This window comes from Rhinoraja longicauda, chromosome 8, assembly GCF_053455715.1.
Source record: "Rhinoraja longicauda isolate Sanriku21f chromosome 8, sRhiLon1.1, whole genome shotgun sequence".
Lineage (NCBI taxonomy): Eukaryota > Metazoa > Chordata > Chondrichthyes > Rajiformes > Arhynchobatidae > Rhinoraja > Rhinoraja longicauda.
This window is the reverse complement of record NC_135960.1, coordinates 36,192,990-36,219,920: the sequence shown is the minus strand read 5'-3', so window position 1 is coordinate 36,219,920 and position 26,931 is coordinate 36,192,990. Positions and strand designations below refer to the sequence as shown.

The 26,931-nt window shown below is 42.5% G+C and overlaps 1 protein-coding gene across 6 annotated transcripts in view; it reads right to left on the bottom strand.

Moving 5' to 3' along the window:
* Positions 1–1,053: 1,053 nt before the first annotated feature.
* plekhm3 (pleckstrin homology domain containing, family M, member 3) overlaps positions 1,054–26,931 on the bottom strand; it is a 90,565-nt gene continuing 64,687 nt past the window's right edge. For all 6 annotated transcript variants that reach the window (XM_078403653.1, XM_078403656.1, XM_078403652.1 and 3 more), the window contains 2 exons: positions 13,566–13,723; positions 1,054–4,010 (listed from right to left, as the gene is read on the bottom strand). In XM_078403653.1, the coding sequence (XP_078259779.1) occupies positions 3,836–4,010; positions 13,566–13,723 (333 nt within the window). In that variant the 3' untranslated portion in view covers positions 1,054–3,835. The remainder of the gene's footprint in view (positions 4,011–13,565; positions 13,724–26,931) is intronic.

Below are 26,931 nucleotides of genomic sequence, written 5' to 3'. Positions count from 1 at the left end.
CCCCAAGTGGTCAGGATGGGGGAACACACATCTAGCCCCCTCACCCTGAACATAGGATCCCCCCAGGGCTGCGTCCTTAGCCCCCTACTGTACTCCCTGTACACACATGACTGTGGGGCCAGGTTCAGCTCAAACTCCATCATCAAGTTTGCTGATGACACTGTGGTGGTGGGCCGGATCTCCAACAACGATGAGAAGGCCTACCGGGAGGAGGTGGCTCATCTGGCACTCTGGTGTCAGGACAATAGCCTCCTCTTGAATGTCACTAAAACAAAGGAGCTGATTGTGGACTTCAGAAGGGCTAAATATCCAAGGACGTACACGCCACTGGAGATAAATGGGTCGATTGTGGATAGGGTGAGCAGTTTTAAATATTTGGGAGTCCGCATCGCAGAGGATCTGACGTGGGCAACGCACATTGCCGCACTGGTGGGTAAGGCTAAGCAGCGCCTTTACCACCTTAGACAACTGAGGAAATTCAGAGTGTCTCTGAAGATCCTTCATTGCTTCTACTCTGGGGCTGTAGAGAGCATCCTGTCCGGCAACATTACAGTCTGGTTTGGGAACAGCTCTGCCCAGGACAGGATGGCCCTGCAGAGAGTAGTGCGTTCGGCAGAACGCACCATGGGAACTACACTCATCCCCCTGCAGGACCTATACATCAGGAGGTGCAGATCCAGAGCAAGTAAGATCATGAGGGACCCCTGCCACCCCAGTAACGGACTGTTCCAGATGCTACGATCAGGCAAACGCCTCCGCTGTCACGCTGTGAAAACGGAGAGGATGAGACGGAGCTTCTTCCCACAGGCCATCAGGACTGTCAACTTTTATAACCCCAGAGACTAAATTTTTGTCGACTCTAATAGTAACTTATTAACTTTATTTATATGCTGTAACTGTAATTCTTTTTGTGCACAACCCGCAGGCATTGCCACTTTCATTTCACTGCACATCGTGTATGTGTATGTGACAAATAAATTTGACTTGACTTGAGACAATGGCACATTAGAATATCATATCTTTATTATTTTCTAGATGACTTATAGACTCCAACTGTACAAAAATGAATCTCAGGATAATTTCTCACAATTTATATACATAAATATATTATATTATAAAAGCAACAAACTTCAAGTTGAAAGCTTTACAATTGCAACTGATATTTGAAGAATGACAACTTCCACACATCTATGAAAAACACCTTGGTGCAGACGTGTTGAGAAGTTAAATCTTATCACAGTTGGAGAGGAGAGATTACAAGTAATGTTATCAGAAGCTTTGCTTTTGTAAATGACTGAAGGAGCCGGTGTCCAGAGTCTGAGGCAGATAACAGCAGACAAGTCAATGAGGTGCAATCATCCCCCAGGGCTTCAGAAGTAACCTTGCATCATTATGTATATAAATGGTTCCAAAAAAATTAACTTCATTTGTTTACTCCCCCTACCAACCTTCACTCATAATCACTTCCGTTTTTCACTCTTGAGAAACGGCAGTCATCCCAATACATTACACCATATTTACATATAAACTCACACCACTCAGAGTTGTCATGCTCAGGACAATTGGAGGTTTGCACGGCCATATGGATTAAAACTGTAATGCTTTACAGAACTGGAAACCTTACTCAAGAGGAAACTAGATATGGATTGTATACTCAAGATCACACCCCATGGGACTGCACCCGCAGCAGGAATGTTGCACATGGTGCACGGTTTCAAAGTAATTGTTTTACCAGCAAACAAAAAACAACCCTTTTTCTCACTGTATACCAAAATACAACTAAAATTCTCTTTACAAATTGCCAATTTTCTCTTCTTAAAACCTTTTCCTTCATACGAACCTCAACAAAACAAAGTGGGTCTAACAGAGACAAAATGTGGTTTATGTGGCAATGGAACTAGTGAGTGGCAGGGGCTGAGGAAAAGCTGAATGCATGCAGAAGAGCCTCAGAAATGAGCCACAACTTTCAAAACTGCAATTCCAGAAAGTGGGCGTGAATAAAGTGCCTTTCCTGTTCATTCGCTCTCATTAAACACTCTTGATTCTTGACAATATTAAGTATTCCTGAAATCTCACTGCTCCCCAACAGGTCAACTACAATTGTCAACCATTCATTTTTTTAAAAGAGAGTTTTTTCCCTTTGGTTTTATATTTCATGATCCTAGTGTTCCCCACTTACCGTGCACTCAGTGCAATCCACCCTGCACACTTTTTTGGGAAACCTAAGCTGTACCCATGTGCTCCACATATGTTGATTACTGGTAATGTGTATAAATGTGCACAACTTCAACTTTTAAAAACACTTTGCTTTAAGTTTACTCCGATTCCTATGTATAACCCCAAAACAACATAGTTGCTGGAAATCTAAAATAATTGAAGTATTTAGCAAATCAGCAACATGTGTGGAGTGGGAAACAAGTGCATACACTTGAGATAGATGACACTCCAAAACCTTTTCCACAGATGATGCTGAGTATTCTGGCACTTTCTGTTTTTATTTTTTAAATCTGTCAGGTATTTGGTCTCAAAGACCTTACTTCTTCCCCATTGCTTTTTGGTTCAGTTCTCTCGCCTTCCCATTTAATAGCAGTTGATGTTTTTTAAACAGGCCTTCCTTAGGATGTTGAAAGGATACAACTTAGGGACGAACAATATGCATAAACCTTTTACGTGTAATGGAACAACATTGCAGCAATAAAGTCCACATGAAGTATTATCACATTGGAAAGTGCAAAGGAAAACAAAAAGGGAAAACATAACCACTAAAAATGCTATGTTGGCAGTAAGCACGAGTTGCATTAATCCTTGTGACCCCTGCGAGAAGCCTGGAATTCCCCTCTTGAATTTGCTTTATAATCACATGACCGTTGGGTAGATAAAGAAACACGCCTGGCACTTGAGTCTATTTACGAAAACTTGCGTCACATTCAAGCTGGCCCAATGAGTCTCCATGTTAAATGTATTGTCCTCCCCCATTCGCTCCAGAATATCTACAGCGCTTCCTCCAATGGGTACGAGGGTGGGAATGACAACAAAAATATATATCGGGGAATAAAAGAGTTATAAAATTTTGAAGCAGCTGTTGAGCCAATGGAGCATCAAATCTGTTTTAAAAGCATGAGGGAAATTTAATGTTCTAACTAAAATATATTTCCTCCAGTAATACTCATCTCGTAGCCAATAATAAATAAATCTTGGAAGGCGACTATTAAAATAGAAAGACAAACCTATAACATTGGTGCTATGTACATGTTGTTCTGGGGGTAAGGGTGGATCTTGTGCAAAAATGAAGAGGGATTGCACTGGGAAATGGCCCTGTTGTCCATCTTTGCCAACCAGTGCACGTGGCTGATGTGCACAGGTCAAGTAGGGTTACAAAGTGTGTTGCAACTCAGTGTCTGCTGAAGCCTAGGAATATACCCAATTCAAACCCAAAAGCCCTACCAGAGCAAAGTGACTCCAGTACATCAGTGCAGAATAAAACTGCAAATTTGCCCCAAGGAAATTTCTGTGCTCTCACTGGAAACAGATCTATGGTTATTTACTCAACTCTTCACTCGTCTTGACAGAAAATATGTTTTTTGCATGGCTCGTATAAACAAAGCAACATACCTTCAATGGTTACATCTGAAATACAATCTACAATGCGTGCTTTAATGTGGAGAGGGAGACCTCTTGGACCTCTTTAACTTCCTTGTCCTGTTATGTTCACAAACAAAATATCCTCTCTACTTATTCTATTACTGTACATGGGGTCAAAATACAGCTATTCTATTTCTCAAGTGATGAAAGATCGGTCCAAGAATTCTTCTCTAACCTACACCTGACCTGGACATCAGCTAGTTGGATAAGGGAATTCAAATGCACTGCAAAGCTCAAAATTGTCATCAAAGTCCAGTTTGCTCCACAAAGATTGAGGCTTCTTCTGCAATTCCCTGTGCACACAGCGGGGACAAGGAATATTCCTCGACTTGCACTCAATATGGAAAACCGCTCTGCAAATTTCACACCTATGGAGAAAGAAAAAAAGTTTTCATTTGTTTTCAAAAGGGTCTGATATTTACACAGTGCTTTTCATGACTATCGAGGTCCTAAATGAAAAGTGTAATAATTGCTGAAATGTCTTATATTTACATAAACATCTTTCATATCTCTACAACTTAAAAAACATGTTTAAATTTTTTTAATGTTTCCACCTCAGATGAAGGGCTATCCACCTGCAATGTTAACTCTCTTCTCTCTGACTATTTGTGCACTTCTACTATTTTCTGGCTTCTTTTCCCCAGAATTCCAGCACCTGTATTTTTTTCCTGCTTTTAGAGCTGACTTGATCTTGGTTCAAAGTAGGGTTGCCAACTGTCCCGTATTAACCGGAACATCCCGTATTTTGGGCTAAATTGGTTTGTCCCATACGGGACCGCCCTTGTCCCGTATTAGGCCCCGGGGGGGGGGGGTGGGGGGGGTGCTGTGAACCTGGACACTGCAGGAAAAAAATTGCAGATGCCGGTTAAAATCGAAGGTAGACACAAAATGCAGGAGTAACTCAGCGGGACGGGCAGCATCTCGGGAGAGAAGGAACTGGCGACGTTTCAGGTCGAGACCCTTCTTCAGACTGAATATTATTATTTTTTTGAACTGAAATACTTTATTTCTGAGTGTTGTTTTGCACAAGCCAACCTTACCTTTCCCTCCCCACTCTCTCCCCAGCCCCACGACAGTCTTGACTGAGATAAAATGGCCCCTGTAACGCACAGCTCAGTTTGGGCACGGCGATCTGTGGGCGCATCTCGGTCACCGGCGCTATGCGGGCCGCTCCGTCCCACCGGTCGCTCCGCACTCCGTCCCGGCTCAGTGGCGCTTATAGTCCGGGCTTCTGCTTCTCCTGCGCCCATTCTGCCTCTTGCTCCTCGGGGGCCCCCTGACGAAGCCTCAGTCCACACTGATGGGATGCCCGGCCAGCACCGACCCGTTCAAACCCTCCATGGCTGCCTGCGCCTCCTTGTACTCCACCAGAGCATATCCCTTGAGGTAGCCGGTGCGCCGGTCCAGGTTGAGGTGCAGGTTCTTGATCTCATCGTACTCGGCAAACATGTTGTGGATGTCCTCCTCGGTGGCTTCCTCGTGGACCCCGGTCACAAACAGGATCCACCCCTCCACCGAGGGCCTGGTTCATCGCTGTCTTGCTCCACGGAGTCGTAGTCTTCTTGCAGCCTGGATCGAGCGCCTTCCTCTTCTTCGCCTTCTTCAGTTTGTGGATACTTTCGTTGCCCCTCGTCGTCCATGGCAAAGTCCTCGCCAGCCGCCTCATGGAGGTCCAGCAGAAGATGGGTGACGTTTTGGGTCGAGACCCTTCTTCAGGCTGAGGAAGGGTCTCGGCCCGAAATGTCATCCATTCTTTCTCTCCCGAGATGCTGCCTGACCCGCTGAGTTACTCCAGCATTTTGTGTAGGCCTGGAGGCCGCCTAATGGAGGTTGCGCAACAACCCGCCTCCCGGCCCAGGCGGCCGCCGTTGGTGGAGCGGGAGCACGTGGCCGCTGGCTGGATGACGTCACCTTGTCCCATATTTGGGAGTGAGGAAGTTGGCAACCTTGGTTCAAAGTCTCACCTGAAAGTAGAAGATTGAAAGGTGCAGCTCGTCCTCAGCACCGCACTCAGCTATGTATATTCCTTCAAGGTTTTAATAATAATAATAACATATTCCTTTATTCGTCCCACACCGGGGAAATTTACAGTGTTACAGCAGCAAAGTGGATAGCAAGAGAGCAAGAGATCATTCATTATAAATAAAAGATATATAAATTGTCATCAGTTTTCTGTGTGTTCTTAGCTGTTATTGTTGACTCGTCTGCTGGGATAATTATCAGATATGGAATTACACAGCATTTAGCTGAATGGAATTACACAGCATTTCACCATTGCACCAGAGAAAGAACTACCCAGTTAGGTCACTCACTTTCTCCAGATCAACACAAATCTTCCCGCTGCAAGTATATCTTCAGATCACTTTTGAAAACTAGTGTTGAATTGGCTTCCAAATGCAGCCTATTCCAGAATATAAAATATAAAGGCTATAATGTTCACCTGGATGCATTGTTTCCTTAAAAGAGTGTTGAAGCTCAATAATGTAGGTGTTATATTTCTTTAAATAACATATATTACAATGCTAATGATTCCAGTAACCTCAGTAACAGTGTTCGATAACAAATACAATAGTGTTAGCTAATTTAGTGTATTAGCTACAATAGTATTAACTAATTTAATTGTGCATCAGAATCTTAAAATGTTGAACAACCTCTTTGTCATTATGTAAGTGAATACGTAAAACTAATGGATTGAAGATGAGCGTACAGACAAAAAAGTAAAACTTGTAATAGCAAAGCACAAAGTGCTGGTGGAACTCAGCAGGTCAGGCAGCATCTGTAGAGGGAATGGACAGGTGCAATTATGGGTCGGGACTCTTCTTTAGATCCTGCTGTTCGACCATCTATCTTGCAAAAGCAAAATACTGGAGGTTCTGTAAATCTGAAATGAGAATGCTGGAAATACTTGGCAGGTCAAAACAGCATCTGTCGGGGAGTGAAAATGAGAGTTCATTTATTTTATCTCTGTTTTTTCCGAGTTCTGATTTTGGATCATCCCAACCTTAAAAGTATGTGTTAAATACCAATGGGAAATGACTCAAATGAACAAATTGCAAGGGGACGCGAGAAGGGTACTAATGGGATTGCTCTCCTTTGAACAAACTCAGATTTAATAGGCCAAATGGCATCCTCTCGGTGTTTCTGTTAGATCAGTCCGTGGAAAACATGGATCATTTTTTGTATCTCAGAACCCACCTCTCAATGAAATCAGATATCGATGATATAATTCACCACTGCTTTTAGAGCAGCAGTACAGCCTTTGGTTGACTATAGGGAAGGGTGTTTGAAGGACAAGAACTCAAATGTGGCATTAAAGAATCCCCACCCTCCATTATGCTTCAGAAATGAGCAGAAAAGATACCCCAAAACCATACCTGCAAAATCTTCCAAATGCACTGAAAAGGTAAGCAACCAACATTAACATCCCCTGTGTAGGAAGGGAAGGAACTCAGGTTTAAACCAAAGATAGAAGGAATGGGTGATGTTTTGGGTTGAGACCTTTCTTCAGACTGATGTCAGGGAAGAGGGAAATATATAGATAAGGAAGTGTAAGGTGTGAAAATAGGACAAAGGGAATAGAGATCAAGGAAAATGTCGAATAGATCATTGTTAGCTGGGAGTTAGCTGCTTTTTAAAATCTCTGTTCAAAGCAAACAGAGATAAAATATAGTCGGAGATTGTAAGACTGGTCAGAGAACTGGGAAGGGGAGGGATGGAGAGAAAGGGAAAGCAAGGGTTACTTGAAGTTAGAGAAGTCAATGTTCATACCGCTGGGGTGTGAGCTGCCCAAGCGAAATATAAGGTGCTGTTCCTCCAATTTGCACTGGCCTCACTCTGACAATGGAGGAGGCCCAGGACAGAAAGGTCAGTGCGGGAATGGGAGGGGGAGTTAAGGTGTTTAGCAACCGGGGGATCACCTCCCAGGTCAACTTACTCAGAATTGAGGCCCTCAGTACACACGCCAGGTCATTCACATACCTCAAACAAGACTACTGAACAGATACTCTATTCCAAACTCTACCAAAGGAAAAGATTATTGGGACACAGAAAAAGATTCAGGGATGTTCTCAAAGCTTCCTTGAAAGCAATGTAATATCCCCATTGACCTGAAAGAATCCGTGGCACATGAACACTTAAAATGGAAAAGGAGCAGTCTGGATGGCACAGGGAACCTCTAATCCATGTGCCTGGTGGTCAACTCAGGAAGCAGGTCATCATCGATATTGAGAGTCTGTTTAAGAAGAATTTCTTAATTTACTGGCACATTCACTAAAATATAAAATACATACTTTTTCCATTTTGATGACTCTTAAGATGAATCTTTATTGACAAACAACAAAACAATCACCGTTATCACAATCTGGTAAACCTGTTGTTAAGAACTGAGATAAACTCAACAATACAATATGTGTTACAAGGGCAGAGCAATTCTCCCAATATCATCATAACCATAAAATGCCAGGGAGGAGCCATTGTTTTATGGGAATGGAAATCATTTGAAACTCCAAGAGTTTCTTGAAAATGTCATTAGCATAGTAGATGAGGGGTAATTGGTGTCACAGTACATCTGAATTTTGCAAAAGATAACAATATACCACATAATGACAATGACTACTCTATGATGATATATACCACACAGATGGTTGTTACATAAAAAGGGCTTGCATGGATAGGGGAAAACATTACAAAGAATTGAGAATTGGTTAAAGGAATTAACCGGAGTAGTTTTTTTCAGGTTGACAGACGATGGGGTACCAAAAGGAACAGACCTGAGCCCTCAGCTATTAAGAATATTATTTTAACTAAATTTGCTCATCATTGAGAGCTAGATGGGAACACGAGCAAAAATATGTTAAAAGGAATAATGACAGGCGGTCCAGATGATAAAAGGAACTGCAGATGCTGCCTGACCTGCTCAGGCTCCAGCAGTTTGTTTTTTGAACTAGAATATCAAAATCATCCTTATGGACTGAACATATGGGGATGTCCTGCAAATCCGTCAACTAATGTGTATTTTGTTCAGTGCAAAGGGGATCATACTGTGAGGATTGGGTGCAATATTGTTTATTCTTATTATTTTAGGGACCTTGCAGTGTGAAAATTGTGTTACATTTCCATCTTTGCCAAGGGTTATCCCAAGGTTGGGAAAACTGCTAGTTACATCACCTTTTCTTTTGGAACTTTATATACAATAAGACCTTACAGCAGCCTCCAATGAAGGCCGCAGGTGAAAAGTGCCACTCCATAGTTACAGTGAATGGTCATCACTGCAGACCTGTGCTAAATCAGCATGGCTATGATGAACATATGATGAGTGTTTGACGGCACTGGGCCTAAACTCGCTGGAGTTTAGAAGAATGAGGGGGGGGACCTTACTAAAACGTACAGAATAGTGAAAGGCTTGAATAGAGTGGATGTGAAGAGGATGTTTCCTCTAGTGGGAGAGTCTAGGACTAGAGGTCATATCCTCAGAATTAAAGGATGTTCTTTTAGGAAGGAGATGAGGAGGAATTTCTTTAGTCAGAGGGTGGTGAATCTGTGGAATTTGTTGCCTCAGAAGGTTGTGGAGGCAAAGTCAGTGGATATGTTTAAGGTAGAGGATAGATTTTTGATGGGAGTCGGAGGTTATGGGGAGAAGGCAGGAGAATGGGGTTAGGAGGGAGAGATAGATCAGCCATAATTGAATGGCGGAGTAGACTTGATGGGCTGAATGGCCTAATTCTACTATCACTTATGGCTCACCTAAACAGCTGGGCTCTAGTTCAATGAAAATGGGTTGTTCCTGATGAACCATTTATCCAGCCAGTCAGCCATTCTCAGCTGTCATGGCCTTATTTGTAGTCTTTATTAATTTGAGATACTGCTGGTCTCTTCACAACCTAAAACGCACACTTTCCTTAATAGGAAACGGCACAAAAATATAAGAGAGAAAAGAAAAAGCACGACCCAGACTGTTTAAACATTTCAGCTGTTTAAATGACATGGGCTAGTTGATGAGGCATGTGGAGATTGCCCTGTGCCAATATGAGCAATTCACAACAGATATGAGTAAGCTTTTCAAGGTAACCAAAGCTAATTGCTTCTGTGTACTTTGGTCATGCGATTTTAGAATGCATATCTCACTAAAAAGGCAATGCCGTTTCCCTGCTCCTGCTCTGTGCGTCCTCAAGCCCTCTTTACTGCTCTATCTCCTTGTTGACTTTAGAAATCTTATCAAAACTCTTGAAACAAATTCTTGGGAATAAAACAGAAAATGATGGAAATACACAAGAGATCAAACTGCATCCACAGACAAAGAACAGTTGACAAGTTTCAGGTTGATGATCTTTCATCATGATCTGGAGCAGATTTCAGATTTCCAGTATCCACTGCATTTTGCTTTTAAACAAATTCTTGGTCTCAATACCTATTCTTCATCTGTGAACTGTTCCAGAATGCTTTCCTGCATTAACTGCTGGAATGCATTAGGTGCGGCTCAATTTAGCTCACACTCCCCTAGCAAGAAGGTGACACATTTGTGCCCCACTACATAATGGCAAAACCCAGGTTTACAATTCAGTGCAGTTACGAAGGTAGTCTGCAGTTTTGGAGATGTTATAATTTAAATTATAAAGTTCATTTCTTTCCTTTGAATTTCACATAAAAAGGTTCTTAAAAGCAAAAGGGTGCTACCTGGTCAATACCTTTCTCTCAGTGAATCCCACTTGTTGGTCAACTTGGCCCACTATCACATGCTGCGTGCAAACTGGCCACCATGTTTGCTGCATCACAAAAGTGACTGTACCTTAAAATTATGCCATAAAGTGATTTAAGATGCTCTGAAGAAAAGCACAACAAAAATGCCGGAGTTGATTTAAAAATTAAAATTATTTTAGTTGACATTTTCTTCATGTCAGTCCATTTAAAATGACTTTGGCGATATTTCTAAGGTTTCTCTGGTCTGCTCTCTGGATTCCTACGCAGACAGATCGCATATTCTACGCTTGTAATTTTCTCGATAGATATTGATAGAGAAACTGAGGGAGATGCCAATCTGCAGAGTAGCCAAAGCCTCCCCAGTGACATTTGGTAGTGCACGAGGAAAGAATAATGTTCTGCGCAATGTGCACCAAACCAACTAAATATTCAGACGTAAGGAACAGCAGATGCTGGTTTACCCAATCCGAAACATAGGAACAGGCTCAGCAGCCCACCGAGTCCATGCTGAGCATCTACCCATTCATGCTAGTATTATGTTATCCGATTTATGCATCCAGTCACTACACACTGGAGGCAATCTAGAGGCCAATTAACCAACAAACTTGCACGTCTCTTGAATGTGGGAGGAAACTGGAGCATCTGAAGGAAACCCATGTAGTCACAGGGAGAATGTGTAAACCATGAAGACAGCATTTGAGGTCGGGATCGACCCCAGGTCTCTGGTGCTGTGAGATAGCACCTCCTCCAAACACGCCACTGTGCCAATGGAAACTCGATTTAACATTCCAACTGAAAGATGGCATTTTAAAGTAGTCCCTCCCCTTCTCTCTCCTCATGCATATGTGAACAGACACAGCTACAGACAATCAAGTCTCCAGGTTACAATAGGGTTCTATTACCCAGAACTGTTTGAACTGTGTGGGAGGGAATGACAGAACAGCTGTGAAGGGAGAGCAACCCAGGAAGAGCGGCTGCCAGCTGGCCTCACTAACTCAGTGATAGAATGTGTGAGTGTGCTCAGCCCTCCCAGCTCTGATCTGCCTGACCTAGCCCCTGATTGTTGCAGGTTGAGGGGCACGGAGGGGGTGGTTTGTTGGAGAGAAGGCAGGTTGGAGAGTTGGAAATGCCACGTTCCCACAGGGCAGAAGTTGCCTGTAGCAGCTTGGAAATTCATCCCCATCCATCCCAAATGTTCGTTCGTATGTATGTGGTTTTGGGCTTGTAACCCGGGGATGACCTTATTGGGCGCCTGCACTCAGTGCAGCTGTATTTAGATGTTAAAAACTTATCTGCATTCAGTGATCATTAGTGTTTACATTCTTCTCTATTAGTTCTTTATTTTACTGCATTAAAGGTGCATTATAAATACGAGTTATGTGCTTTTGAAATAACCTAAAACAACACTGGGTGATGATAAAAGCATGTAACCTTCTGTGACCATAAATATATTCAACACATTATCATGTGGACCTGCCTCGTAATGTTAGGAAAGTGATGGGGAGCTTTTTCAAGTGTTCCAACACTGAAACACATTTCTAGTTTAATGCAGCTATAATCTATTATGGTGTAGCAGTTAGAAATAAAGAATAGTGTGCTTACAAATTGAATCACGCAAAGAAAGATCAGTAAAAGAAAACTGATCTACAATACACATGTAGAATAAGTGAGGCACAGATGAAGGCTACTTAATAGTTTGAAGCCATTTTCAAATATAATGCTTGGATCATATTTCAACAAAACAAGGAGTACTTGAGCATATCTCTCTCTGTATAGAAATGAATGGTCATTTGCTTGATCATTGCATTACACAACATTAACATTTTAATACTGGAACATTCCATTTTCTATGAGGCAGAGAATCGGAATGCAGAGAATAGAGAAGGGTGCAGTGCATTTTCAAAAGCAAATCTGCACCAGTCTATAATTAGATTTATTCCTAAAGTCATGATGTCATCATATATATTTTGTATCAAGCTTCATGTGCCAACTACATCACAACATGTTTTTCCCTCATGATGCCAATCGTATGTTTATAAATGGGAGATATGGCCCAGCTGTGAATTCAATGTTTTGTACAACATCCCTTACATTTTCCCTATATTAATTACTGTTAATTAGCCCAAGGCGGGAGATCCACATGACAAGAAATCTATTTTGGCGAAAGAATTCATGGTGATAATTTACTTAGGCATTAAGGGGCTTTGAGCATTGTGTTGCGGTGGTATAGATGCACTGGACTGGGGCCAACTGCAACTTTTTTTTTCCCCCAGGAGAAAGAAGCAATGGAGATGTTTATTGGCATATCTGTATTACATATATTCTCATCAAACCACTCCTGGCTCTTTTTGGTAGAGAGACAAGTGTCAGTTATTGTGGATACTCTGTGGTTCCTGTGGGCTGGGAGTCAACAGGTCACCTCTGAGACACTGTTTGAGAAGAACTACATTTGCGGGGTCTTTGAGAACTCCAGAATACGTAATAAAAGTGAATTAATGTACACATGCAAAATTCCTTGAATTACAAATATTCAAATCACAAATTTTCGCAACAAAGCAACTGATATTTAGGGGTATGCGTCTTTGATTTGATTTTCACAATAACAAATAGCATGCCACTCACTCCCCTTAGGAATATGTTACCCTATAACTCTCAAAAAAACATTTCACACAGCCTTTTTGATTTATGAAATTTCTCCAAATTAACGTGTTTTCCAGCAAAAATATCCTTTTTGTGAATCTATATGTATAAAACATTTTCCCTGAAAATGGAAGATTAAATAGCATACCGAGGACGAGGTAATTTAACATGGATAGTCCGTATCCCGGGAGATCCTTCCATATAAAACTAGCATTTACATAGCAAACGAAAATATTCCAAGGTGTACCACAAGAGCAGATTCAAACCTAATTTGACACTGATCAAGAGGTTATGATTGTTAACCTGAAACAAGGTCAAAAAGGTAGGAATTAAGGAGCATTTGAAAAGAAACAGGAGTAAAAGGGCACAGAGAAAATTCCAGGGTTTACAAGCTTGGCAACTGAAGGCACAGTCCAGGGTAATTAAAAATGGGAATGTGCAGGACGCTTGAATTGGAATGCAAACATTTCAGAGGGCTGGAAAGCTGGGAGATTACAGAGAAAGAAGTGGGTGGAAATTGAGGGATCTGAAAATAAATAATTTTTTTGAAGCTGCAATTACCTCCCACCCAGGCCTGACATACCTACCTTTTGGTGGTCGTCCCTTCGAAAGGATAGATGATTTGCCCATTGTTACAGATCTCACAGATGAAGCCTTTCTGGCTGCAAAGGCCACAACTATATACGTGGGCACTGGCAAATTTGTTGATCTTCACGAGGAATGGAGCAAGCTTGCCTTCAAAGACCTATGAGAAAAGGGAAGAAAAAAAAATCAGATCACAGGCAGACCATAAAAATTGGATTTATCTGCTATTAATTCCTCATCTGTGATTTTGTTACCTCCAAATTCAATTATCTGGATTCTTATTCTTCACTCACCATACACATCATTCCTCAAATCTTGACCGGCACCATATGTCCTTTTTTTCACCTATTGGACCCCAGGGATGGGAAAGGGGGGGGGTTCCCTCTGAATTCCTGATGAAGATTGGCCAGCACGGTGGCGCAGCGGTAGAGTTGCTGCTTTACAGCGAATGCAGCACCGGAGACTCAGGTTCGATCCTGACTACGGGTACTGCACTGTAAGGAGTTTGTACGTTCTCCCCGTGACCTGCGTGGGTTTTCTCCGAGATCTTCGGTTTCCTCCCACACTCCAAAGACGTACAGGTATGTAGGTTAATTGGCTGGGTAAATGTAAAAATTGTCCCTAGTGGGTGTAGGATAGGGTTGGTGTGCGGGGATCGCTGGGCGGCGCGGACTTGGAGGGCCGAAGGGGCCTGTTTCCGGCTGTATATATATGATATGATATATAAATAAATGAGATTTATGCGCTCTACCGCAGCTGGGGAATACCTGCTGAGCAAAGAAGTCATCTCAGTTTACAGTTTCCTCAGCTTGACAAAGGTGTCAAACTAGTCTCAACCAATGTCACTCTTCATTTTCTTCAGAGATGCTGCCTGACCCGCTGAGTTACTTCAGCATTTTGTGTCTATCTTCAGTGTAAACCAGCATCTACAGTTCCTTCCTACACACCTGTAAATCTTGCCTTTGAATCTACTGGTTGTAGTTTCAAACTCCACTAGAGAGAGCACCAAATCTAGGCTATCATTCCAAAGTACTTTATCTGATCATTACGGAACTAGTATTTGCTGAACTTTTCTGTGCAAAAATGTTTGCCTTTTTCATTGTTGCAACAATTCAACATTTCAAAAGTATTATAAAGGGAGTGAAATATTTAACAACCTAACAGCTTTCTCCTGCTGTATAAAGTTCCATCCCTTAGATGTTAAAGTGTACACTCTCCCCAACAAGATGATACATTTCAAATCACATAACAAGTTCATTTTCAGAAATTACAGAAATAAAAACATTTGGAGCAATTATAATATACAGTGCTCGTAATAATAATGATTGGGCCAAAGACCAAGCATTTATTTATTTGCCTCTGTACTCCACAATTTGAGATTTGTAATAGAAAAAAAATCTCATGTTAAAGTGCACATTGTCAGATTTTAATAAAGGCCATTTGAATACATTTTGGTTTCACCATGTAGAAATTACAGTAGTATTTATACATAGTCCCCCCCATTTCAGGGCACCATAATGTTTGGGACACAGCAATGTCATGTAAATGAAAGTAGTCATGTTTAGTATTTTGTTGCATATCCTTTGCATGCAATGACTCCTTGAAGTCTGCGATTCATGGACATCACCAGTTGCTGGGTGACTTCTCTGGTGATGCTCTGCCAGGCCTGTATTGCAGCCATCTTTAGCTTATGCTTGTTTTTGGGGGCTAGTCCCCTTCAGTTTTCTCTTCAGCATATAAAAGGCATGCTCAATTGGGTTCAAATCGGGTGATTGACTTGCCCTCTCAAGAATTGATCATTTATTAGCTTTGAAAAACTCCTTTGTTGCTTTAGCAGTATTTGGGATCATTGTCTTGCTGCAGAATGAACCACCAGCCAATGAGTTTTGAGGCATTTGTTGAACTGTGTCTATACACTTCAGAATTCATTATGCTACTACCATCAGCAGTTGTTTCATCAATGACGATAAGTGAGCCAGTACCTTCAGCAGCCATACATGCCCAGGCCATAACACCCCCACCACTGTGTTTCACAGATGAGGTGGTATGCTTTGGATCTTGGGCAGTTCCTTCTGTCCTCCATACTTTGCTCTTGCCATCACTCTGATATGTTAATCTTCGTCTCATCTGTCCACAAGACCTTTTTCCAGAACGGTGGTTGCTCTTTTAAGTACCTCTTGGCAAACTGTAACCTGGCCATCCTATTTTTGCAGCTAACCAATGGTTTGCATCTTGCAGTGTAGCCTCTATATTTCTGTTCATGAAGTCTTCTGTGGACAGTGGTGATGGACAAATCCACACCTGACTCCTGAAGTGTTTCTAATCTGTCGTACAGGTGTTTGGGGATTTTTCTTTATTATAGAGAGAATTCTTCTGTCATCAGCTGTGGAAGTTTTCCTTGGCCTGCCAGTCCCTTTGCGATTGGGAAGCTCACCAGTGCTCTCTTTCTTCTTAATGATGTTCCAAACATTTGATTTTGGTAAGCCTAAGGTTTAGCTGATGTCTCTAACAGTTTTATTCTTGTTTCTCTGTCTCATAATGGCTTCTTTGACTTTCATTGGCACAACTTTGGTCCTCATGTTGAGAAACAGCAATAAAAGTTTCCAAAGGTGATGGAAAGACTAGGTGCTGAGAGCTCTCTTGTACCTTCATTATGGAGGCAATTAAACACACCTGAGTAATTACAAACACCTGTGAAGCCATGTGTTCCAAACATTTTGCTGCCCTGAAATGGGGGGGACTACATATAAACACAGCTGTAATTTCTACACGGTGAAACCAAAATGTATAAAAATGGCCTTTATTAAAATCTGACAATGTGCACTTTAACCACATGTTATTTTTTTCTATTTCATATCTCAAATTGTGTACAGAGGCAAATAAATAAATGCTGGGTCTTTGTCCCAAGCATTACGGAGGGCACTGTACATGCTGGGTTCATGACCCCACTGTTGTTGATGTACCCATTTGGACAAATTGATTTGCTGAGAGACAGAACAATGAGAAATGCTTAAGTGGAACCAAGCCAATTTATCCTACACTTTCCTAGAATATCCATGTACCACGTGGAGCTTTCTATGTTAAAACATCTGACGCAGACATAAGACCACTGCCAACTGAGATTCGTGGAAAGGGAATTTGCAGTTATCTAGCTCCTTTCACAATGTGAAAGTTTCACACAGTACTGTTTGAAGTGCATGTATTGTAGAACAAGAAATGAGGCAATCAATTTACATACATACAGCCAGATCCTATTATATGGAAAGTAAATGTTTCAGTTGGGCAAGATGAGGGATAAATATTGTCTGTCATTGAGCAGAATGCCTTTGTTCTTATTTTGAATAACATGAGAATGTGTACCAAGTTCTAATTTAATGCTTTGCCTGACACAAGTTACTTCAGGTAATGCCACCCGCCCTCAGTACTACATTGAAGTGCCAACCTACCTTTTATCCTGTTAAGTCAGCCTTGAACATACAATGTTATGACTCGGAAGTGAAAGCATTATCAACTGAATCAGCTCACAAAGATTTTCAAAGGCATATTTTTTGCTTTCATACTAGATAGAGAGAAAAATGAACAGGAGGATAGAACACAGGAGCTTCAAAATGTGATAGGGAACTTGCAGGCAGTTAGCAGCTTGATTGTTGAGAGGTATCCTGAAGGTGAGATTCCATTTGTAAAAGGCGACATGCTGGCGAGACTCCCGCTTCAATTAGTTATTATAAAATCTAAACAGTCTGCTTGTCCCCTCAAGTGATTAATGGCAAATTCAGTAAATTAATGAGGAAAAAAGTAGACTCCTGCTTCTTGTCGGGTTTTATTAATTGGTTAGCAGCATAGTTGAATCCTGATGAAAGTACAATTGGCAAGCCAAGAAATGTTACACTTTAGCAAGGTTCCCTATAAATTGCATTATTATGTAAAATAAAAACAGGCAATTTGCAAAATGTTGTTACAAGTTCTTTTTGAATGAATAAATGAATAAGATTAATATAGTTCCAGATTCATTCTCCAGGCTGTGGTGGGAACTACAAGGACACAACATTTCACTGTCCTATGCCTGTATTAACAGTGAGAAATACACAAAAGGTAAGGATCAACAGCAGCCATCCAAGTCTTCCAGCTATTTACAATATACATTAATGACAGATAAAAGGAAGAAAAGTAACATTAGCAAATTTGCAGATGATACAAAGCTGGGTGGCAGTGTGAACTGCGAGGAGGATGCTATGAGGATGCAGGGTGACTTGGACAAGTTGTGTGAGTGGGCAGATGCATGGCAGATGCAGTTTAATGTGGATAAATGTGAGGTTATCCACTTTGGTGACAAGAACAGGAAGGCAGATTATTTTCTGAATGGTGTCAAATTAGGAAAAGGGGAAGTACAACGAGATCTGGGTGTCCTTGTTCATCAGTCACTGAAAGTAAGCATGCAGGTCCAGCAGGCATTGAAGAAAGCTAATGGCATGTTGGCCTTCTTAACAAGGGAGTTGAGTAAAGGAGCAAATAGGTCCTTCTGCAGTTGTACATGGCCCTAGTGAGACCACACCTGGAGTATTGTGTGCAGTTTTGTTCTCCAAATTTGAGGAAGGACAATCTTGCTATTGAGGGAATGCAGCGTAGGTTCACGAGGTTAATTCCCGGGATGGCGGGATTGTCGTATGGTGAAAGAATGGAACGACTGGGCTTGCATAAACTGGAATTTAGAAGGATGAGAGGGGATCTTATTGAGACATAGGATTATTAAGGGATTGGACACACTAGAGGCAGGAAACATGTTCCCGATGTTGGGGGAGTCCAGAACCAGGGGCCACAGTTTAAGAATAAGGGGTAGGCCATATAGAACGGAGATGAGGAAGAGTTTTTTCACTCAGAGTTGTTTATCTGTGGAATTCTCTGCCTCAGAAGGCAGTGGAGGCCAATTCTCTGGATGATTTCAAGAGAGAGTTAGATAGAGCTCTTAAAGATAGCGAAATCAAGGGATATGGGGAGAAGGCAGGAACGGGGTACTGATTGTGGATGATCAGCCACGATCACAGTGAATGGCAGTGCTGGCACGAAGGGCCGAATGGCCTACTCCTGCACCTATTGTCTATTGCCTGCTACGCCATTCTTCAAGATCACGTCTGATTTTCCAGTGCTTTCCGCAGACACTTTGATTTCTTTAATAGGTTCTGCATCGTTCTGCAGAAGGACCCAGTTGCAGAATGATGCACAAAATCTTTGACATTCTGCCCCTGGATAACCTCATCTGAAAACTGCCCATTTCCACACATCTGCTGACACCAGAGAGCTCGACTTCATCACCGTGCTTCTGATCCATCCACTATCTCCAAATTATGAGGCAGCTTGCCTGAGTACTCAGTGAGCATAAATTCTTTCCAATTAAGCATTGGGGCAAACAAAGCCACGTAACGTTTGCACTGTCATAAACCATTTCCTGGCTAGTGACTCCATCTCTCGCCTCAGCAACTGCACAAAATTGAACAGCCCCATTTGCAAATTGGTTGCTATATTTCATCCGAATCATAGACTGCCCACAACCGGAATCTAAAATTCCACTTTTATTACCCTGCCAAACCCAACTGCAATTCATCTGTTGTCAAAACTATGGCCTTGTTACCTTCATAATTAGCTATTCCATTGTACACTTGGCCAGTCTCCCTTGTTTGATCTGGAGTAAATCTGAGGTCATCCACAAAAGTCAACTGTCCATGTCCTAGTTTGCGCCAAGTCCTGCTCATCCATCAACTCCATGCTTATGATCTTCCAAGGAAAACAATACAGTTATTTATATATATTTAAAACTATCCAAGATTCCCCACATCCTTTTCTTTGTAATCTCCTCAGGTACAATAACCTTCAAACTCAACCAATTTTGCTGTCTTGATCATCCTCAAAATTAATTCACTCTGCCATTCGTACCATTAAAATTTGGAATTTCCAACCTTCCCTTTTTCTTTTACGACACTTAAAACCTATTTGTGCCAGACGTTGTCTGTCAATGTTTCCGCAACCTGTGGGCCATTTTACTATGTTAAAGATGTTACTGAAATGCCAGTTGTTGATGCAAGTTATTGATTACTAGAAATGAATGGATTTGGAATCATTAACCCAACTTTAAAACCAACTCCAGTCTCTTCTCTGGTTACATTACTGTGGTGGAGATAGATTAAGTGGAAACAAGTTTACCAAGTTAAAAAGTCAGGATAGAGAAAATGCAATGATAAACTTCTGACTGCTCATATTATCTGTTCACTATCTGGGATATTTTTAAAAAACTTAACGTACTACTTAAGAGAGGCAAATGAACTGCGAAGTAAAATATTCCAGATGAATGCCAAAAATATATTATGTTTTCAAATACAATGTCAATCGTATGAATACACTTCACAACAGACAATGAAAGGGATATGGAATTAACAAACGCTGCCTGAGAAACCATATAAGACACAAGGTCTGAGTCACCAATATGTACGAGCTCCTGGGAAATTAATCTTTGCTGGTTTAACTTACAACTGCATACATAGAGCATAAAATAAAAGACATTGCACAGAAGCCAGAGTATTTGAAATAATTATTCTGTGCTGTGTTTGTACTCCACAAGCTCCCTCCTATATTTTTTTACTTAAATCCATCAGCATACCCTTCTATTCTAATTTTCTAATATATCTTTCTAATTTAAGTAATTTACCTCAATTATTAGGGATTAGCACCACATTCTCACAACTTACTGGGTAACAATGTTTCTTCTTGGTTTACTTCACACTTTTAGCCCCTGGGACTGATCTCTCCCAAATGGAAACTTTTACCAATCTACCACACTAAAACACTTCTTATAGAAATCTATAATTTTATCCTTAATCTTATAGAAGAGAGCTCTAGCCGGTTTATTTTTCCTTTTTGGTTGTAAGTACTGAGTTCTGGTCTCATCCCTGTGAAGTTAATGTACTGTTCTGATTTGGCACTATAGCAATAGCAGTGATTTTCTCTGCAATGCCCTCTATCCCCACTAATTCCTCATTAATCTGTTATTAATGCCTCTCCTGTATATTATACATCCCTTCACTTCGAAGCTGACAATGTCCTCAGAATGCTTTGGGGAGCCAGTGATGGGTAAACTGAATAACAGCAATTGTTCCAAGTGCCTGTCAAGCATCATTTTTCTGCCTTTAATCCAGTTCCTTTCTCAATTCTGCCTGTTGAGTTTGAATTGCTGTAATTAGCCATCTTGTCCAGCAAAGCAGATCTTGAATAATGAAGTTACAGGGAAGAAAAGGAGGTGAGGGGTTGGGAAAGGAGAGGAGACCCCTCCTGGAACAGCAACTTGTACAAGCTCCCGGCTCTGAGCAGCTTCCATGACCATCATGTAACTTAACAGCACACAGCTTCCCATGTAGTGGTCCACCTACTGTGCTCCGATAGAGCCATAAACATCCCCATTTATCTTCAAGTACAGTTAGCTGGGCTCTGCTCTATACTGCATGGCTTCCGAGAGTGCTCTGGAATGGGCAGATCTTTTAAATAGGTTACTGTCCCCAGAAACATCTTATGTAAAAATTCCGAGACCAAAACTGCACACAGTGCTCCAGGTGCGGTCTCACTAGGGCCCTATACAACTGCAGAAGGACCTCTTTGCTCCTATACTTAACTCCCCTTGTTATGAAGGCCAACATTCCATTGGCTTTCTTCACTGCCTGCTGTACCTGCATGCTTCCTTTCAATGACTGATGCACTAGGACACCAAGATCTCGTTGTACGTCCCCTTTTCCTAACTGGACACCATTCAGATAATAATCTGCCTTCTTATTCTTACCACCAAAGTGGATAACCTCACACTTATCCACATTAAACTGCATCTGCCGCCCACTCACACAACCTGTCCAAGTCACCCTGCAACCTCATAGCATCTTCCTCACAGCTCACACTACCACCCAGCTTTGTATCATCTGCAAATTTGCTAATGTTACTTTTAATCCCTTCATAGCCCAGATTCCAGAAGATCCCGACAGGCCTTGCGGCAGAAGTTGCCGATGATGGGCCATGGCTATTCATCGGCAGCAGGTCTGGCTCGCATACTGCGGAAGTGAGAGCCCACCTGGTGAGGGAAGACACCGAGCCCGGCTACTGTACATCCCTGAGGACAGGAAAACCAACGAGGAGGGTGGAGGGAGTCCACGATGGTGGCGGACGCTGGAACAAAGGGCCGGTAAGAAAGAACCGGGATGTTATTTTCCGTGCCCTCAAGGTCGGCTGTGGGAGACACTCCGGGCCACAAAGGCTGAAGGTGGCTAGGCGAGCAGAGAGGCAAAGTTCGTTGGACAATCCGGCTAATGGTGACAGACCTAATGTGCCTTTATGGCCAGCTGCAGCTGGGACTTTGAAAATGGCGCCAAAACCTGGCGATTCTTGCACATGGTCTCAATGGGTTGTTTCTTTGCATTCTGTACTTAATATGGCAGTAATTTTACTGAACTGTATGCAGAAAAAGAATTTCACTGTACTTTGGTACATGTGATAATAACCATTGAGATTTTTATGTCTATCCATTTAACCAAGATCCCTCAAAACCCTACAACCATGCAAAAAAAAAAAATTCTCACTGCTTTACAACCATCACATCCTATTTACAGTGCTAAAGCTCCCAAGAAAAGGTCAAACAATCAAAAACAACTAATTGTTAAAGCTGGGACAGTGCCATTGAAAACTAATCGAAGCGCTCTCACTGGCACAGTGGGCTTGAAGGATGTCAACTTCAATCACCAACTGTTCCCCTCAGCTGATGAATCAATACTATTTGATCTAGACCACCATTTGGAGGGGCCTGAGAGTGGTAAAGACATAGAATGTACTCTGGGTGGGGACTTCAACATGTATCACTAAGAATGGCTCCATAGCATCACTACTGACTAAACTGGCCGAGTGCTAGACAACAATGCTGAGAGATTCAGTCTGCAGCAAGTGGTGATGGAACCAACAAGAGGGGAAAACCTATTTGATCTCATTCTCACTGATCTACCTGTCACAGATCCATCTACCCAGGATAGTATCAGTAAGAGTGACCACCGCGCAGGCCTTTGGAGGCAAAATCCTATCTTCACGGTGAAAATACACTTTATTGTGTTGTCTGGTACAACCACCATGCTAAATCGTAAGTCGGTAAACAGCTAGAGATGGTCTGGAACTGGGCATCTGTGAAGCGTTGTGGGCCATGATCGGCAGCAGAATTGTGCTCAACCACAATCTGCAACTTTGTGGCCCAGCGTATCCCCCACTGAACCATGTATCAAACCAGAGGATCAACCTTATTACAATGAAGGGCACGACAGACGCAGCACCAGGCATACCTCAGGATGAGGAATCAAGCTGGCAAAGCTGTAAAACAGGACTACTTGCATGCTAAACATAAACAGCATGCAATAAGGAGTTAAGAGTCCACAACCAATGGATCAAATATAAGCTTTGAAGTCCTGCCACAGCCAGTCATGAATAGTGGTGGACAATTCAACAATTCACTCGAGGAGCAGGTTCCACAACTATCCCCATATTCAATAATGCCGGAGCCCAGCACATTGGTGCAAAACAGAAAGCTGAAGCATTTGCAAAAATCCTCAGCCACAAATCCTGAGTAGATCATCCACCTTTCTTCACCCGTAAGGTCAGGAGTAGGGATGTTCGCTGAAGATTGCAGAATCTTTAGCACCATTCATGACTTCTCAGATAATGAAGCACTCCACAAACAAATGCAGCAAGATGTGGACAATATCTAGGCCTGGGCTAACAGGTGCCAAGTTATATTGTGTCACGCAAGTGCTGGGCAAATATGATACCCAACAAAAGAAAATCCAGCAATCACTATAACATTCAATGGCATTACCATCACTGAAGCCCCCACTATCAATATCCTGGGTAGCCACTGACCAGTAATTAAACTGCAGTAGCAATATACACAATGTAGCGACAAGGGTTACAGGACAAGGACAGCAAAGGTATGAGATCATCACCACCTGGAAGTTGCCATCCAAGTCACACACTACCCTGACTTGTAAATATATCACCGTTCCTTCGCTATCGTAGGGTCAAAATCCTGGAACTTTCTCCCTAACCTCATTGTGGGTGTACCCACACCATAAGGACCATAGCAGTTCAAGAGGGCAGCTCACCACCACCTTCTCAAGGGCAATTAGGGACAGGCATTTAAATGCTGGATCAGCCTGTGATGCCCTCATTCCCTCAATGAATATACTAAAAAAACACCAGAACCTTGACTCATGCTGAAAGAATGGACTTGGATGAAGTACAGGCGAATAAGCAAGGTGTATATTCACCTTATACAGGTGAATAAGCAACTGGTTAGATTAACCAGTTAATCTAAAAGTTGCTCTGGGGAAATGAATAGAGACGATAAATTAGCTCTAGAATGACAAGGTACCTTCAAAATTTTCAATTATTAATGTAAGCCTGTCTGGACATGTAGAGGAGAGGTTACGTTTGATTAACTTGATTAGAACATAGAACAGTACAGCACAAGAACAGGCCCTTCGCCCACAATGTCTGTGCCGAACATGATGCCAAGACCATTTCTGTGTCAGATGGCAGTAATCTTAATACAATACAATATATCTTTATTGTCATTGTACAGGGGTACAACGAGATTGGGAATGCGCCTCCCATACGATGCAATAAATTAATTAGCTAGTCCGTATTAATTTAAACAACCCAATGAAGCAAATTAGAACAGTTTTAAAACAGAATAAAGTTCAAGTAGATCTGTGCCGGTTCACTGTGCGATGTGACCAGCCGGCTCAGCAGGACCGGTTCATAGCAGCTATGGCCCTGGGGATGAAGCTGTTCCTGAGTCTGGAGGTGCGGGCGTAGGAGGCCTTGTATTAACCAAGTTAGATGTTATGTTTTCAAGCTCCAATCCAGAAAAGTGCATGCAAATCAAGATTGATACCATAGTTAAGTACTGAAATCTATCGAGATCTTAACTGAAGATCTTGGCACAATAAGAATTCCATGTAACTATTTTGAAGATATTTATTTGTCAATCAATATCACAAAATAAATTATTTAGACATTACTGAATAGATGTTTGTAGAAACATGCTGTGCACAAATTGGCTGCAGTGTCTTCTACATTACGTTATTTTGAAGTGACAAGTTCATTGCCTGTAAAGAAGTTTGGTATGTCTCTAGATATAAAAGGTATTATATAAAGCATTTTTTCCCTTTCATATCCAGGTTTGCTGATGACTGAAAGGTATAAATGAAAACATAAGCTGAGAAAGATATATTAATAGATAAAATAACTGAACAAAACTGCAGTAGATTTCAATGCAGTCAAGGTGAAGTAATTCATTTGAAACCTAAAGATTTTAAGCAGAGTACTTATTAAAGATGAAAAGTTAGTTACAGTATTAATTGAAAATAAATTTACAGTAGGTTATTAAAATCTCATGTAAAAAAATATTAAATCAAGATGACTAACAGAACCTGGGTCATTATGTCAAGAGGATTAGAATACATGGATGATGAAGCAATTCTTCAGGTATATAAAGTCCTGGGTAGATATTGAGACACAGGATGCTGGATTTCTTGCTGGAATGGATGGAATATTGGTGCTGGAATATTGAGTAAGAAACAATGCGCTGGAGTAGCTCAGCGAGTCAGGCAGCATCTCTGGAGGTAATGGACAGGCGCCATTTCTGGTCAATAGACAATAGACAATAGGTGCAGGAGTAGGCCATTCAGCCCTTCGAGCCAGCACCGCCATTCAATGCTGATCACTCTCAATCAGTACCCCGTTCCTGCCTTCTCCCCATACCCCCTCAATCCGCTATCCTTAAGAGCTCTATCCAGCTCTCTCTTGAAAGCATCCAACGAACTGGCCTCCACTGCCTTCTGAGGCAGAGAATTCCACACCCTCACCACTCTCTGACTGAAAAAGTTCTTCCTCATCTCCGTTCTAAATGGCCTACCCCTTATTCTTAAACTGTGGCCCCTTGTTCTAGACTCCCCCAACATTGGGAACATGTTTCCTGCCTCTAATGTGTCCAATCCCCTAATTATCTTATACGTAGAGACGCTTCTTCAGATGGATTGCATTAGGGGATAGATAAACTGGAAGGGAGATGGGGGGGGGGGGGGACGGAAACAAAGTCTGGCATGGAGAGAGAGCGACAGAGGGGCAGAGAGGGAGGGATAAGAGGAGTGAGGGGGAGCTTAGGGAGAGGAGGCAGATGGAGTGGGAGGGGGATGAGTGGGAGAGGAGAGGGAGGGGGAGAGGAGAGGGAGGAGGAGAGGGAGGGGAGAGGGAGGGAGAGGGAGGGGAGAGGGAGGGAGAGGGAGGGGGAGGGAGGGGAGAGGGAGGGGAGAGGGAGGGGAGAGGGAGGGGAGAGGGGAGGGGAGAGGGGGAGAGGAGAGGGGGAGAGGAGAGGGGGAGAGGAGAGGGGGAGAGGAGAGGGGGAGAGGAGAGGGGGAGAGGAGAGGGGGGAGAGGAGAGGGGGGAATGGGGAGAGGGGAGGGATGGGGAGAGGAGAGGGATGGGGAGAGGAGAAGGATGGGGAGAGGAAAGGGAGACGGGTTGGGAAGACTGAGGGGAAGATGGGAGGGTGGGGAAAGGGAGGGTGAGACGGGAGGGGGGTGAGACGGGGGGGGGGGGGAGACAGGGAGGGGAGACGGGAGGAGGGAGATGGGTGGGTGAAGAGACAGGTGGGTGGGGGATGGGTGGGGGATGGGATGGGTGGGTGGGGAGACGGGAGGGTGGGGAGACGTGTGGGTGGGGAGACATGTGGGTGGGGAGACGTGTGGATGTGTGGAGGGGATAGTGGGGAGACGGGAGGGTGGGGAGATGGAAGGTTTGGGAGACGGGAGAGTGGTGCAAACATTACGAATAGGCAGAGAGGGAGAGAATAATTTGCAGGATGGTGCAAAAGAACAGGGTATGGGACCAATGGGAGTTGACCAGGTGTCTTAACAATTCTCTGATTGTATCAGCCCTGTGGCAGCAGAGATATTTTATAATTCTCATGCAGTAACAATCCAGCCGAAATCAGATTGTGTTGGTGCCAAGTCACCTGCTAATCACAGCAAGAAATTCATTCTGTACACAGAATCTAATCTGCAGTGGTCAAAGTAATTATTTCCCAGCCCTGCCTATTTACCTCGCACCTGTGCGACAAAGTGTACAAGAAGCTTTCACAGCATCAAAGTCAGTCTTGATTGTAATGCATATACATTAGGGTAGCCGCCTTTTAAAATAAAGGTGGGCTTTGGTTTAATAATGATCACGAGGGACCAGCAAGTCCACAGCTTGCACTTGGCACTCACATCAGTAAATTTAGTTCTATTCTGTAAAGTAAAA